The 15134-nt window shown below is 44.0% G+C and overlaps 1 protein-coding gene across 2 annotated transcripts in view; it reads left to right on the forward strand.

Moving 5' to 3' along the window:
* The window catches only part of LOC126536556 (protein lin-9 homolog), an 85030-nt gene that overhangs the window by 29194 nt on the left and 40702 nt on the right, over positions 1–15134 (forward strand). For both annotated transcript variants that reach the window (XM_050183570.3, XM_050183571.3), the window contains exons 8-10: positions 175–332; positions 3926–4059; positions 6584–6697. In XM_050183570.3, the coding sequence (XP_050039527.1) occupies positions 175–332; positions 3926–4059; positions 6584–6697 (406 nt within the window). The remainder of the gene's footprint in view (positions 1–174; positions 333–3925; positions 4060–6583; positions 6698–15134) is intronic.

The raw sequence follows: 15134 nt of genomic DNA on the forward strand, positions 1-15134 counted from the left end.
GTTAAAGTGGCGATTACGAGAGCCTGTACCGAAACCCAGAGCCCCTGCCCTGTGGCAGCTTTCCTCACATTCTCAGGCAGTTCTGAGCAATCTAGGATGACAGATAAAATAGAACCAAGGTAGTGTCCAAGGTGCAGCCTTTTTCAAAGACAGCCATGGCTTTTCTATTTTGAGGTGCTCGCCAGCCTTTTTCGACGAAGAAATCCGAGCACTTCACGAGCGGAGAAACAACATTCGTCAGGTGCAGCAGCGGAGAACAGTGTCCATGGAGAACTACACCAGCCTTCCTGATGACATTCCACTGCCACTGGTGATTGGGACCAAAGTGACTGGTATGTATACCAGCCAGCCTTCCAGGATATTTTAAAAAGCTTATGAACTTACAATACACAAATGCTGCATCGAGTTTCATGAAAAATGAGGTGTTAGAAAGGTGGAGCAGCGCAATATTGAAAAAAAAGAAAGTAGATGTATACAAAAGAGAAATGTGACGATACCTGTGCTGCCCTTTCTTTTTTTCAGCGCAGGATGCCATATGCCAGAGAAGTACTTGCTCTGAACCAGTTTAATCAGCCAAGTTCCTAAAGCAGGCAACATTGGCGGCAGCAAAGTCGCTAAAAATGTCATTGTGATCTAAATGCAATGTATTGCTTCTCTGCCTGTACTGTTCCAAGTTTGCTGCTGCTACTTTTGTGCTGCCTCTAAAGGCAAGTAATCACTAATAAAGTGCGTATGTATCCCACAAGCAGGGCGTGCTCGGGGCGAGCTTTAAATAATTGCATGCTATCCCTCCCCCACCCCTCCTCTTGTGTTGTGAAAGATAGGGCTGCCTGCTCATCATTAATATAAAATTTTGACAACCTGGTAGTCATAATATCAGAAAGTTTGTCATTACACTGCACATTATGAAGCATGCTTTTTTAAACGCACAAAGGGGGCACTAGAGACAATTCCCGAAGTAGTTCTCAAATGTTGGGCTGTTCGGAGTATACATATTCATGCATTGTCATATAAAGGTTAGAAGTGCTGCTTTGTTGGCCAGTTAATATCCGTGTATACCTTCGTGACCAAATTGGTAATTTGTGTATCTGCTGCGATGGCAGAGTAGAAAAAAAAATGTTTTTTTCTCTAGTTTGAATGGTTGTGGCAGATGGTGCCACTATTGTAAAAAGTATGTTGCACTGAGACATATTAATATAGAATTCATTAAAACAATGCAGGTACTGCATCCATAAATAGTGTCTAAGAGTATCCACTGCTGAATAGCATGTCCATACAACATTTTATTGAAAGTGGTTGTGTTTAGCCAGAAAAATCTTACTGTCTTAGTGATGCAGCCTGCTGTTCACTGTTATGTCCGCTGTGTATGGAATTAAAGTTATTGCATTTCTTCTTTAATTTCATGTTTGACTGTGTGCAGTAAACAACGTAAATATCCAAAACCTATTAGAAAAGTGTGGGGATGTTTTAATAGTAACTATTTGATTCAGAGACCAAATCAAATAGGTCTACAATTGAACCCACTTATAATGATACCGGTTTTAACAATATAACATATATAACGAGCAGCCATTGTGTCAAACTTTTGAATGTATTTTATGGTAAAATAAATCGCTTACTGCAATACTCCCATGTGGCGTTGTCATTTATAACAGTTAAAACTGGTTAGTGGGTGTGTGCCTAGGAAGGAATAAGAATGCACAATCCTCTAAAAAAAATGTGAGCCCTTTGTCACACTTGCCTTTGGGCTGTAGACGAGTATGCTCTGCGTGCGCGTGACGGCAGCACATATGAAGCAGGGTTTGCAGGTAGTCAAACCTCAATACTATAATGAACCTCGATGTAACAATATTTGTGATGTGACATACTATAATTGCTGATCTTAGTTGCATTGTATACACTATTGTTTACTCTTCCGCAATTTAAAGAAGTAATTTTGTGACACGGTTTTGACTTAACAATGTTTTCGGCCATTTCAAGCATGTACTTGAGCCTGTATGGCTCGTAAATCTAGCAAGAGACTATGAAAATGACGCCCGAGGCAGAAGTTAAATTTAACGTCCTTCTGCACGAAAAGTTCAAGCAAGACCACTTTCAAACTGCGCGCGCGGCGGGATGCGGTAGGGGGGAAACAGCACTGCACCATTTGTTGCGCTGGTAAACAACTTGCGGCGGCTGCGGGACGTGTGGAAGCTCGTAGCACTCCGAGAAACGCAAGAGCTGACGACTCTATGTGTGCAAGGGAGAGCAGGAAAGTGCGCCTATCCACCTTCTAGCACCTACATTCGTGCGTGGACCACGCACCAGATCTTGGAGGTGATCTCTCCGCGGCGAGTGCAAAGGTTGAGCCGAAATAGTTGGCACCTTCAGGCGCATTTTGTTGTTCCTGCAGGCTCGCGTTGGGACTGCAAGTTTGTGGTCTTCACCATGAGCCTCGCCGATGCATTGCTTTCGGTGGAATCCGCACTGCACATGCTGGCACTCATAACCATGCTATTATGGCCTGACCTTCTTGCAGTTTGTTTAAAAGTGCTTACTAACAAGGTACTATCCACTTGGAATGCTCTGGGAATTAGTAAAGTTAATATTAATAATGAAACAATAAAACATTGAATTAAAAAATTCACAATTTAAGGAAGTTTTACGCTGTCAGTACAACTTTGTTATATGTATCAAGGTTCGACTATAAGAGCCAGCAACTACCGGAAACAAGTATAGCAAGAGTTTGTGAGTGCGTGTACTGGTAAGAATGGCCAAAGCTCACATGTTGACAATGTTGAGGTCTGATGAATTTGCAGAACACAGTGTTTAAACTGGCAATGGCATGAAGGTTGCCTCATGATATATGCACTTCCTGACAACGTGCATTTCGGCGGGTGAACTTAATATGTACTCGCGGCCTTGACTGACTTTTCCGGGGTGCTGGAGTTGTACAACACAACAAATTGATATTAGTGCCGTAGTTTTATTAGAGTAGTTTTTTCGGCTTGCCCGATAATTCAAACATTCTTGCGGCCCCATTCTGGTCCACAAAAATCAGTCGGCAACTGTATAGTTAGTTTCTGCAGTCAAACTATAAAAAGCCAAAGAATTACAACGCTCACATGTGTGGTGTGGACTGCATGCCGTCGGGTGTGGCTGGAGCAGAAGGCCTTCGTTACCTAGGCAACCCTTGCTGATCTAGCATGTTGCTGCCGCTTCTTTTTTTTTCCTCTATTCCTTGCACGTTCACTTGCTCTGCATCTCCTCCTCTTCTGCATCATCCTTGTTGCTCTTCCTTATGCCGGTGCACCTCGTTGGGAAGGGAACTTGCTGCAGTGCTTGTCTAAGATTTTCCGGCAACTGCATTATGACCAGTTGTGCACCATAAGCGATTAAGTTAGAAGTGGCCTGAGCCGGAATGCACTAGTATTAGAACGCTCATGCAAACAAAGATTTGTTTGTTGGCTTGTGTATGGCATAAGAGGGGAGTGGAGATGGTGGAGACACCCGACGTCATGAGGGAGGAAGCACGGTGCAGGGACAGGTGCACAGATGGATGCACTACAGTAGATGCACTTCACTCCAGGGCAAGTCCAGACACGTGTCACGAATTCGAATAGTCACATTAGTGGATGCATTTGTGTCATTTGTGCTGTGTAGTTAAAGGTAACGGTGGTACAAGTGATTCCTGTACAAGAACGTCGACGGAAGATTGCCAAGACTATGCAACGAAGAGTGTGGCACATCTCGTGATATGCGCGGAACGGGATTGCGCAACAGGGCCGAAACAGGGGAGAACTTATGCTAATGCATTACTGTCGCATTAATTCCACTGATTGCCCTCAAATTCAATTGTTGAATTGATCTGTGCTGCTGTTGTTTGCCTGTTTTCTCTGGCTAGACCCGTAAAATCTCAATGCTGTTCATATTTTCTTTCCTTCAGCTCGCTTAAGAAAACCACAAGATGGGCTTTTCGAAGGCTCTATCGATGCCGTCGACACACAGACAGCAACGTACCGCACCAAGTTCGACCGGTCAGGCCTTGGCACACATTCAGTCCCTGACTATGAAGTCCTGGTGAGTGAAGGCCTTTCATTTAAAACAGCTACTCTGGAGCCCTCGGTATACAGCCCCTGAATTCGCAAAGTCCCAAGTTTTATGATGGGTTAATGCGGTCCCAGCAAATTTCCCATAGAGATAGTACATTAAAAACCGTGATCATACAACTCAAGATTACGAATGTCCCGTTTCATATGACGACACGCATGGAACTATGAGTGACGCCGCAGGTGACCTCCTTGTGGACGTTACAGAGCGAGCGGACAATATTTGGCTGTAATAAAATAGTATTTAAGGGGTAGTTGCACAATAATAACGGGAAACTCAAGAAAAAAATAACACGTTAGGTTATGTAGAGTTTGAAAAATGTGTTGCTAGAAGATGCCGGAATTTTACCTGGTCACTCTCATAAGCGATGACATTAGGAAGATTGTTCCAAAGGTGAATGGCTCTTGGAAGAGCGGAGTAGTTAAATGAATTAGTTTTTCCGTGGATGCGCATGAAATTGAACTGATTGTACAGCCGGTGTGACTTGTAAGATGGAGTTTCAAGAGGCAGGACTGATGGTGCTGTATTATGGACATATTTATGAAATAATGATAGCAGGGCTATATCACGACGATCAAGCAAGGGCTGTAGTGAGAGGTCGAGTTTAATTTGTGTTGTGCTTTTGTTACAGTCATACCAACGTGAAATAAAACGCGCAGCCCTATTCTGGATAGATTCGAGTTGTTCGATCAATTATTTCTGATGGGGAGACCAGACGGATGCGGCATTTAGAGCTGAGGTCGAACAAATGTTAGATAAGCTAGTTTATGAATGTCATTAGTAAAATTATGCAACTTGCGTCTTATGTACCCTAATGATCTTGAAGCATTGGTGCATATGTATGCAATGTGCGTTGGCCACAAAAGAGTCGAAGTTAGGTTAACACAAAGATATTTGTTTGAGTATCGTGCAAAATGGTGATGTTATTTATGTGATAAGGAAACGTAGATTTAGTATGCTTGCGGCTAGAAGAGATAATTTTACATCTAGAAACGCTAAGCTTCATTAGCCAAGTCTTACACCAAAGAGAAATAAGTTCAAGATCTTTTTGGAGGATTGCGTGATCATCGGCACATTTGATGGAATGATAAAGAATGCAGTCATCTGCAAAAATGCGCACGTGTAAGGAAGTGTTATTGGGTAAGTCATTAATGTATATTAGAAATAGTAATGGCCCAAGAACGCTGCCTTGGGGTACACCTGAAGTAACGTGCAAAAGAGGAGAGGAAAAATTAACTGCTGTGAATTGCTGACGATTTGAAAGGAAATTGCGAATCCATGTTAATATAAGAGAATCTAATTTAAGAGTAGCTAATTTCAAAATCAAACGGCAATGTGCTACGAGGTCAAACGCTTTTGAGAAGTCTAGAAAACCATAATCAGTTTGGAGATCCTCTTCCAAGTTAGCATGCAAATCAGTTGTTAATTCTAGTAATTGTGTTTCACAAGAGAAGTTCCTCTGAAATCCATGTTGGTTAGAAAAGAAAAATTTCTTGGCTTCCAGGTGACTGTAGACGTGATGCAATTGCATGTTCCAGCATTTTACAGCATATAGATGTTAATGATATTGGACGGTAGTTTTCCGGCGTGCGTTTATTACCTGACTTAAATATGGGTATGACCTTTGCTATCTTCCAATCTGAAGGCAGCAGTCCAGTCTCTAAAGATTGCCTGAAGATGTGACAGAATTTTATTAGATGCTATGACGGTGTTTTTCAGAATTTTAGAATTAATGTCGTCAACGCCACAGGATATAGTTAGCTTGAGGTTATTTATCAGGCATGCGACACCTTCAACTGTTATTTCAATTGGTGACCTGTATTGAAAGCAAACATTGGACATATTTATTTATTCAATTTATTTCTGGTGACAACTAGTGACATCTAGTGTCCCAAGTTGGCCAGAAACATACAAACCACGAAGTGGGTAGAAGAGTCAAAGAAGACTATAGATTTAAAACTGAAATCTAAATGTTCGACTGTGCAAATCAATGAGGATTTCATGACAGGGCGGGGATCCATTGTCGTAAAGTCTCCTAGCGCTCAGTAAATAGCACTGGTAAGAGCAGAGATGACAGAATGTACAAAAAGCAAGGCTATTTACGCAGGTAATTGTGCATGCAGATTTTTTTCTTGCTCTCTGGTTGCGTAGGGTGGCAGGGTTAATTGCAGGGACCAGTTATGCATGCAAATAATAAGTAGTATCTTGATTGTGTGTTGTGTGCTGCAGCCTTCTGCTATTCCAAAGGCAAATAAGCATTGCTCTGAGTGACGTGGCTATTTTATCTGCAGCAAAACAAGATATACAGCAGGCTTTTGCGTCAACTTAAAACCATTTAAGTTAGACAAGAAAAAGAAGTCTGTATAGCTGTGTGTGCACACTCGTGCATCTTGTGTTTGTAATAGGATATTTAAAAGGACAATTCATCTTGTCAACACCACGTGTATAATGTGCCACTCATTCCACAAGTGCAATGTTTCTTTTCCCTCCGTAGAGCCTAGACCCTCCTGAAACGATGCCCAAGTCATCCTTTCTACAAAGGCAACGGCCTAGGCAAGTGTTCTACCTGAGCCCTCCAAGGACGATGTATGGCCATGGACCACAGCTCGTGAGTGCCGAAGTCTCAATAAGTGTTGAAACTTTATTGAATGCCTGTTAAAAAATTGGCAGAGGCTTAGCTTGGCTAAGCCTAGTGGATTGCGAAAGCAATCTTCTGTTCAGGTTGTAGAGTTCCATACTGCTCATCGAACGTGTAGATGCAGTCTCGTCGCCATATAAAGCATCCATAAGGCTTGCTGTCGAACGATCAGGTGTCGCCAAAGTCGCGTCAGCATTGAGAGCATGCATGATACTTGTAGATGCATCCAGATCAAGAGATGTTGAACGCATTCGCCTGGCTGCATAATATGCACGCCGTTTAGCTAAACATTGTTCCCGCTCTTCATCCGTTTCTTCTGCACGCCGCCACTTCTTAGCTGCAGCACATCGTTGCAGCTTCACCTTATACACATCATCCGACATACCGTGGAGGATTCGCTGGGACGACTGCGACGAGCCGAGTTGGGGGGCCGCTTTTCCACAGCTGGCATGACATCACGTAGAGTGAGCGCCTCCCCCACGGCAGCCGCGCGTGGAGGATTCGCTAGGACGATCGCGACGAGCTGAGTTGGGGGGGCCGCTTTTCCACAGCTGGCATGACGTCACGTACAGTGAGTGCTCCTCGCGGCAGGGGCGCGCAGCTGCAGCATGGAGGATTCGCTGGGACGATCGCGACGAGCCGAGTTGGGGCCCCGCTTTTCCACAGCTGGTATGACGTCACACATAGGTCACGCTAAAGGTCAATGGTGGATTCTCCGGGACGACGGCCAAGAGCGGAAACCTCGAGCAGTATTGCTTTCGCAATAAAATCTTCAAAGTAAGGGGACATTGTGAAGCGGGGGAGAGCGTTAGATGGGGCCTACGACATGCACTGAAGAAGTAAGTGTAGCAACAAAAGTCTGGAAATTAAACAAATGCTATGTTAGCATTTGCTTAATTTGCAGACTTTGTCGCTACACTTATTTGGGGCAGAAACTTGGAGACCTACAACGAAACTCGAAAACTAGTCAAGGAATGCGCTAAGAGCAATGGAATGAAGAATATTAGGCGTAATGTTAAGAGACAGGAAGAGAGCGATATGGATCAGAGAGCAAACGGGGATAGCCAATATTCTAATTGACATTAAGAGATAGAAATGGAGCTGGGCAGGTCATGTAATGCATAGGTTAGATAACTGGTGGACCATTAAGGTTACAGAATTGGTGCCGAGAGAAAGGAAGTGCAGTCGAGGACGGCAGAAGGCTAGGTGGGGTGACGAAATTAAGAAATTCGCATGCACTAGTTGGAATCGGTTGGTGCAGGACAGGGGTAATTGGAGATCGCAGGGAGAGGCCTTTGCCCTGCAGTGGACATAAAATAGGCTGCTACTGTTGCTGATGATGATGATAATAATGATGATGATGATAAAACATGCGATTAAGGTGCTGCATCGGAAAGGTGTTAAAATTGAAAACATAACAGATGCAGGGATGCAACAGCTGTGCCAGTTGCGCCATTTTGATACAATTGTGTATTTCTGTGCCAAGCTGCACCGAAAGCACGAAATTTGTTGAGCAACACTGTGCCCAAATGCCTCGACTAGCCACAAAAGCTCTGTCCCGCTAGTGTTAGCTGGAAATAGAAAATGTATTGGCAACCTGCAGTTTTTCCATCATAATTCGTGTGCCAGATGTTGCCAATCGAATCCAGTCATGGAGAAGCAGCAACAAAAAGGCGCAGGCTGCCTCGGAGCAACCCACACTTGAAGCAGAAAGGCATGAGGAAATTATCAACTCAGGTGCGAAGCAAAAGTTTGGAGGACACTTAAAAGGACTAACAACTGGCCAGAATGTGTTGCGAGATGTTGATGGAAATGAAATCACCATGATTTATAGTCATAGAACCCAGCATGCTGTCTGTGATTTAAGAAGGAATTACAGTTTTAATTTGGCAAAGGGAGTCTCAAAAACTAGTAAGTGGCAAGACCCGGCAGTGAAATCTTACTACTTAGGATGTTGTTAATGATATTACTGTATGTAAGTCGGCTGTTATTAAGGGGGGAGGCTACCCTGATGACCAAACTTCTTATTTTTTAAGATATCCGGATGAAACTCAATGTACGTTCACACAACCAAACTATGCGGAGCTGCGAAGTTTCTTGAACGTGTGTTTATTAGTTCCAGAGTTATTGAGGTCTAACTAGGTGGTTGATGTATATGCCTGAGGAAGATTCTGGAGGAACGCCAGGACATCGTAGGAAGCTGAAATTCACTGTGATGATCCCTTGATAGATATCCCAGGGGGCTACAAAGCCCTTTTCTTTAATTTACGCTCCAAAAAATGTTAACACAACTTTGAATTTGATGTAGCCAGTAATGACCACATTCATCAAAAATTGATTGCGTATTATAAATTAACTGCACCAGCTTTCAAAAAAAGAAGCTTGTTGCCCCCTGGCAAAGTGATTCAGGAACAGAATAAAAAAAAACGGCACACAAATCTGTAGAGCGGTTCTTGAGATATCGCCTTCCCCAGCACCACTGCTAGCGAAAAAATCCATTCCGAGAAAACATGCCTTAAAAGTTGAACACATGTGTTCTTTTATTAGAATAGAAAGCTCCTTGGGAGCTTCTAATTAGCGCTCGTGGCTCCAGGCACACTCAATGTGTCAGATTTTCGACTGGCGACAGCTGACAACGCTCGCTCATGACTCGCTGCGGAAGATCGGAAGTTTGATGCTCGTACAAGTCGCATATCATGCTTACGCGCACCGAACATCTGCACTGTCTTGGGCTTCGTTGCCGGCATCGCGTGCAGCAAAGAACTAGGGAAAAAAAAGAAGCTGAGAAAATAATCTAAAAGATAACGCAAGGTGATGAGCATCTCGCACCATTGTCAGATGGGAAGAGGACTTGGCACCCGGAGGCGCCGCGTCCCAGAGCTTACATGTACTCATCAACCCAACATCATTCGATACATTGACCCCAGTGCTCCCCCTCAACCCGGGCTGACTGGGCGGGGAACTTGGTTCGCGCCAACGGTCCTTCCCGGGCAAGGGGGCTATTGTGGTGCAGCACAACTGAGGAACTTCACTCAACACACAAACAGCCATGTCGGTCTCACAGGCCGCAAGCCTGGCTGACTCGAACTGCCTTGACGCAAAAGCGGTCAAGGCATACAACCGTGGAAACCACCAAAGCCATCCGCGGGGCAGCACGACCATACGAGGGTGCGCCACCACCGGTTCCGGCTCTGGGTTCCACTGAGCCAAACAAAACCCTGTAGATCGACTGGCACGCATGGCCGAGTATAGTGACCTTAGAAGCATGCATCATAACTTAATGGATAGCTTTCCGCATGACTCATCAAAAATCACGGCAGGATGAGCCCACGCTTCGATAAACTCGCAAGCAGGCGTCTGTTGAGGCGGACAGAGCAAGGGGCAACAACGACACGAGCGCGGCGGGCGTGGCTTCAAAGAGAGCAGCCGCCGCTGCCGCCTGCGCAGCAGCCAATGGTAGGCGCGCTATAGCGCGTGGGAAAACGCCAATAGCGCCCAACCGCGCCAACGATGCCATTTTGCAAGGTGGCAAAACAGAGACAAAGAATTCACTGTCAAAACGACACCAAAATGGTGCAGCAGGCCGCATGGGCCAGGAATGATGTGCGCGCGGTTTGACTTCATTTTGGCATTTGCGCGTTTTGCAGGCCACAGTGGCCTCAAAAATAGCATCTTTTTTATACTTTGCGGTTGAATTAGGTGCTGATAATTACAGAACAGTTTATGAGACATACAACCCAAAAGTATTGTTTTTCAAAAATCGACGTTACCTCGATTTTTCGGTTTTCGAGGGATGTGTCCCCCCTTAAGTACAACATAATTATTGCTTAAATTGCAGTTGCTATAATATTAGACATTTGTGCTTTATTCTATGCTTTAGAAGTCAAAAGCGCATGCACGGCTACGGCAGCACGCTGAACTGCATATCATGTGTAAAAGTGTTGTTTCGTTTTTGATCCGATTGGTTTCATTTTGACTGGTTAAATACCAAAGAAGTTGGACAGGAAACCATGAAAAACTTGGCTATTATCGCAGAAATACTTTAACACTTCAGAAAACTTGAATCGCAGGAACCTCGACTTAATAAACAAAATAATACTTTCTCACAGTTAGGCCCACATTTGTCACTAGCCTCCAACTAATGCCGGTGTGTAATCGCCATCGTGCTCACCTAACACTGTTTTCAGCAGGCTTCCAGTGAAGGACTACATCCTCACTGCAGATTGAAAAATTTTGATAAAGAATGTTCCACAGCGTTTTCCACATTACTAATTCACAATTAGACCCTCTGGCTGGTAAGCTTTCCATTGCATTAAAAAAATAGATGCAATGAAAATTGGTTGTCAGTCCCTTTAAGCTTTGCCTTTAAGAGTGGAACACAATAGCATTCAAAGATCCCTGACGACTGCTCATGGTTTCTGGCAACTGCAGTTTATGTAACTCTAATGTTTTAGGGAAATACTGGTGGTGAATGCTATACACGGAGGCGAGCTTTCTGGTAGAAACACTGCCTCTTGTGTGGGCGGCGTTGCAGCGGAGGCGAGCACCATCTGCATGTGTTGCAACAAACCGTGCACGCCGCTTTATGGCCTTTGAGATTTGCGCGCACCAGTGTGTGTAAATCTCGGAGGCCATGGCTGCTTGGTAGAAACGCTAGAAGAAGGGTTTGTGTTTTGAATTTCTGCGTAAATTATGTTTTCTTGTATATTGAAATCACTATCCGACGCTACAGTGTCTGCAGGTTGTCTGTAAGACGTAGTTTACCATTTTTCTGACATATTTTGCCTTGAGAAATTCAATTATTTCAGTAACTTCCTTGCGCTACATGAAAGGCCTGCGTGATTGGGTATGCGAGGTTCGAAATTATTTTTTTTTCCTAAACGATGGTTGACACTAGACGCAAGGCGCTGATGCTGGACTTCTGCGATACAGGGCCCTGACATGAACAATGCACAAAGTTGTCATGTGCTCTTAACGAAAAGAAATGCAAAACTTGAGCACACAATTAAAATACTTGGGGAAATCAAAAAGAAAATGTTAATAAAGGCAAAGTATGGATGTCATGTCAATGACGTCTGCACTAGTCATGTATAAGCTGGTAATAGTTAGCTTATAGTCACATGTAATAGCAGTTTGGCCTTGTCTTATAGTAAAACCTCATTAATTTGGGACTTTACGGGACGAGAAAAAACATCCCGATTAATGTAATGTTTAGGATACCAAGAGGAGAATCAATAAATGCTTACTACATCAAGCTTTCATTTACTAAATGAATGTGAAAATCCACTTTCTATTTTGCACATAATCAATGCAGAAGCTGCAATCCTTGAAATCTTATGATTGATTAGAGCTCACAGCAGCCAAAGCATCACAACTTCCTTCACAATGCGATTGCGGCACAAGACGCTATTCTTTATCCGAGACATGCATACATGCACATCCCGATTATTTTTTTCGCATATGAGCTAGTCGGCAACACATCGTTCGTCCATTGCGATGTAACTGGCGAGTTGGATTCCAGCGTGTGCCATGGTAGAATTGTTTCTAATTCTTGACAGCATCCACTGTATTTGTGACATCGCGCGCATATTTCAGTGAGTCAAATGTAAACTACCGCTCGCTGCAACCGTGGTACACGGCCAACATGCACCGAGTCAATATGAAACAATTGTTTGCTGTGGCTGCTGCGTATGACATCATGGTCTCTATCGGCGTGATCACGGACGGGGATTAGGCAGCTCTGAAAGCACGTTTCCAATGCGGAGTCATGCACAGTGGTCAACGCAAGAAAAAAGGCCCATAAAGGCACACACAAGTTATGTGGAATACCGACAAGCATGCAATGACCAACAAAGTAACTCCGCATGTATTCTGAATGCAACCAAGCATTTAAAGAAAATTACTGAGGGCATTACGCGAATGACGGTCACTGTATATTGATGGGTGCTGTTCATGGCTGTCTCCGTCAATATTTCTTGTTCATTGTGCACGAATACGTGTTGAGTCAACCTCCAATTTTTCGGACTCCCGAGGGGCCACGAAAACGTCCGAAAAATCGGACAGTCGAAAAAAGGAATGCATGCCTTTTACTGCCCTCATGGGTTCAAATTGCCACAGGCACGTCCGAAAGAGCCTGCCAGTACACATATTAGGCGTATCGGTGTTCGTACTGTGATAGGAGACGGCGGGTGCACGCGTGTATGGACCTTTTTCATCCGTGATGTGGCAGTAGGGCGTTCATGACCCCAGAGAACTTCCGGTCAGCCATTTTTGAGAGTCCAGTTAGCCAAGAAAAAAAGTATTTTGAAGTATACTATACTGTAGGGCACATATTCTTGATGTTTTCAGATATAAATAATGTGCACCATGCATCAAACTCATGTGTGGGCTTTTTTTGTTGCACTTAACAATACAATTAATTGTCAAACACTCAAACTCCCCAAGAAAACTGGTGCCAGCTATATGGTCCTGTAAGTTTATAGGCTATTGTAACTTGTGTTGCTCCTGTGGGCTTTACCGTAAGTCTTCTGGGAACTCAGTTTGTAAGCATGAAAATGGTCTATATATAAGGAATATGCATACTGCGTCCTGTGGCATTTGCCCCCTTACCATTCCTGGTATGCTTCACAGCAATACTTCGCGTTTGCTTCACCGCGTAACTTTTTAGTGTAGAGGCGAAGCTGACTTTCGGGAACCGGTATTACGTAACGAGTCATGCTTTCCAAGCTTTAACGCCATTGGCAAGGTTTACAAAGGCGAAGCCGGCGCCATTGCTAACAGTGACAAATTGTTTCAATGAAAAACATGGTACCGAACAGCAAAAACTTGGTATCCAACATCGATGTAGCTAGGCCTAGCGTTGCCACAGTGGTGGCTACATCTACCAATGGATCTGCATGCAAGAGCACCAGTTCGAGGCGGCAGAATAATAAAAATAGCGGCAGTGCTGGCTTCGATTAATGCCATTTTAGACATGCAGTCATGGCAAAAAGTCCGGAAAATCAGGCGGCGAAGGTTTTTGTGTCCGAAATTTCAGACGTTCTTATAGATTCACTTATGGGGCACGTGGCAGTACCACAAAGGCATCCGAATTATAAGGCATGTTAGAAAAAGTCGGACGTCCGGAAAATGGTTGTTGCCTGTAGTTAGCTAACTTTATAAACTTAACTAATAGACGAGATCACAATGAAAAATGTTGTGGAGAATGTTAAAACATGAGCCATAACTGGATTTAAAGGAACAGAGTATTTACGTTATCCAATATCCTTATCCAGTAAGTGAGATAATTAATGTTAGCTAATTAAACTGAAGTGTTAGTTTCCTGTGCACAGTGAAGATCATCATCGTCATGATTTTTATTTCCACCACTGGATACACAAGGTGAAAAAGGGAGAGCCGAAAAAAAAAAGCCAAAATTTCTTCGGCTTGACAAAGCTCCGGTAAAAGAAAGCTCTTGACTATCGTTAACAAAAGCCTATCAACATGCAATGAGTGCTGCTTGTGTTAATCCCTTGGTTATATTTCTCTTCCTGGCATGTCAGGTACATAATCTTATACAGTCAAACCTAGTAAATACGTAGTCGGCCGAGAACGACATTTAGGCACGCACTAAATGATGTACGAATTAGCCACAAATGCCAGTTTAGAAGCTACTTACCAGCCGGAAAAGAACTACGTCATGATGCTCTCAAACACACACACTCAGGCAGGCTTTATTTGTGGTTAGGCAGCAAAAAATCTGCGATCTTTACTTGCCACTGTGGTGGCCTTGCCGCAACACCTTCGAACTCGGTAAGGCCATGAGCGAGTTTGTCCACGAGGCCCCGCTTCTCTGCGAAAGCTTGTGATGCTCAAAGCACGTGCCACGTCAGATAATGAAGGGCCATCATCCACTTCCACATCGTTGTCGTCATCATTTTCGCGTGAAGATGGGCGAGGTGCGACGGCGGCAACACTGTTGCTATCCGAGAATTCCGCGGATGTAACAATGTTGACGTCTCGATAACAAACATGACACGTTGCAACAGAGACCTTTGAACTCCATGACACCACCACAACCGCAAACGCACTGGCGGAATGAAGAAAAAAATTCATGCAGGAACTTCTTAGGGAGTCGTCTAAGTATGCGTAAGCATTATGTCACATTGTTCATTTCCATGCATCCCGGTATCATTATCAATGTTCTGAAACTGGATCCGGCCAGTACAAACAAATGACAGCGCTGCAGCAACACGAACTGATGCGGAAGGCGGCGCAAGCTGCATTGATAACGCAAGCAAAGTACTGCAGGTGGCGGCACTCCTCAAGCGCTGATGATCCGATCATTGTAAGCCATTATCTCTCATTAGCGCCTTATTCATCCGCATCGAACCATTATGAACTGTGATCAAACGTACACCAGCGGTGC

This window comes from Dermacentor andersoni, chromosome 4 (genome assembly GCF_023375885.2).
Source record: "Dermacentor andersoni chromosome 4, qqDerAnde1_hic_scaffold, whole genome shotgun sequence".
Lineage (NCBI taxonomy): Eukaryota > Metazoa > Arthropoda > Arachnida > Ixodida > Ixodidae > Dermacentor > Dermacentor andersoni.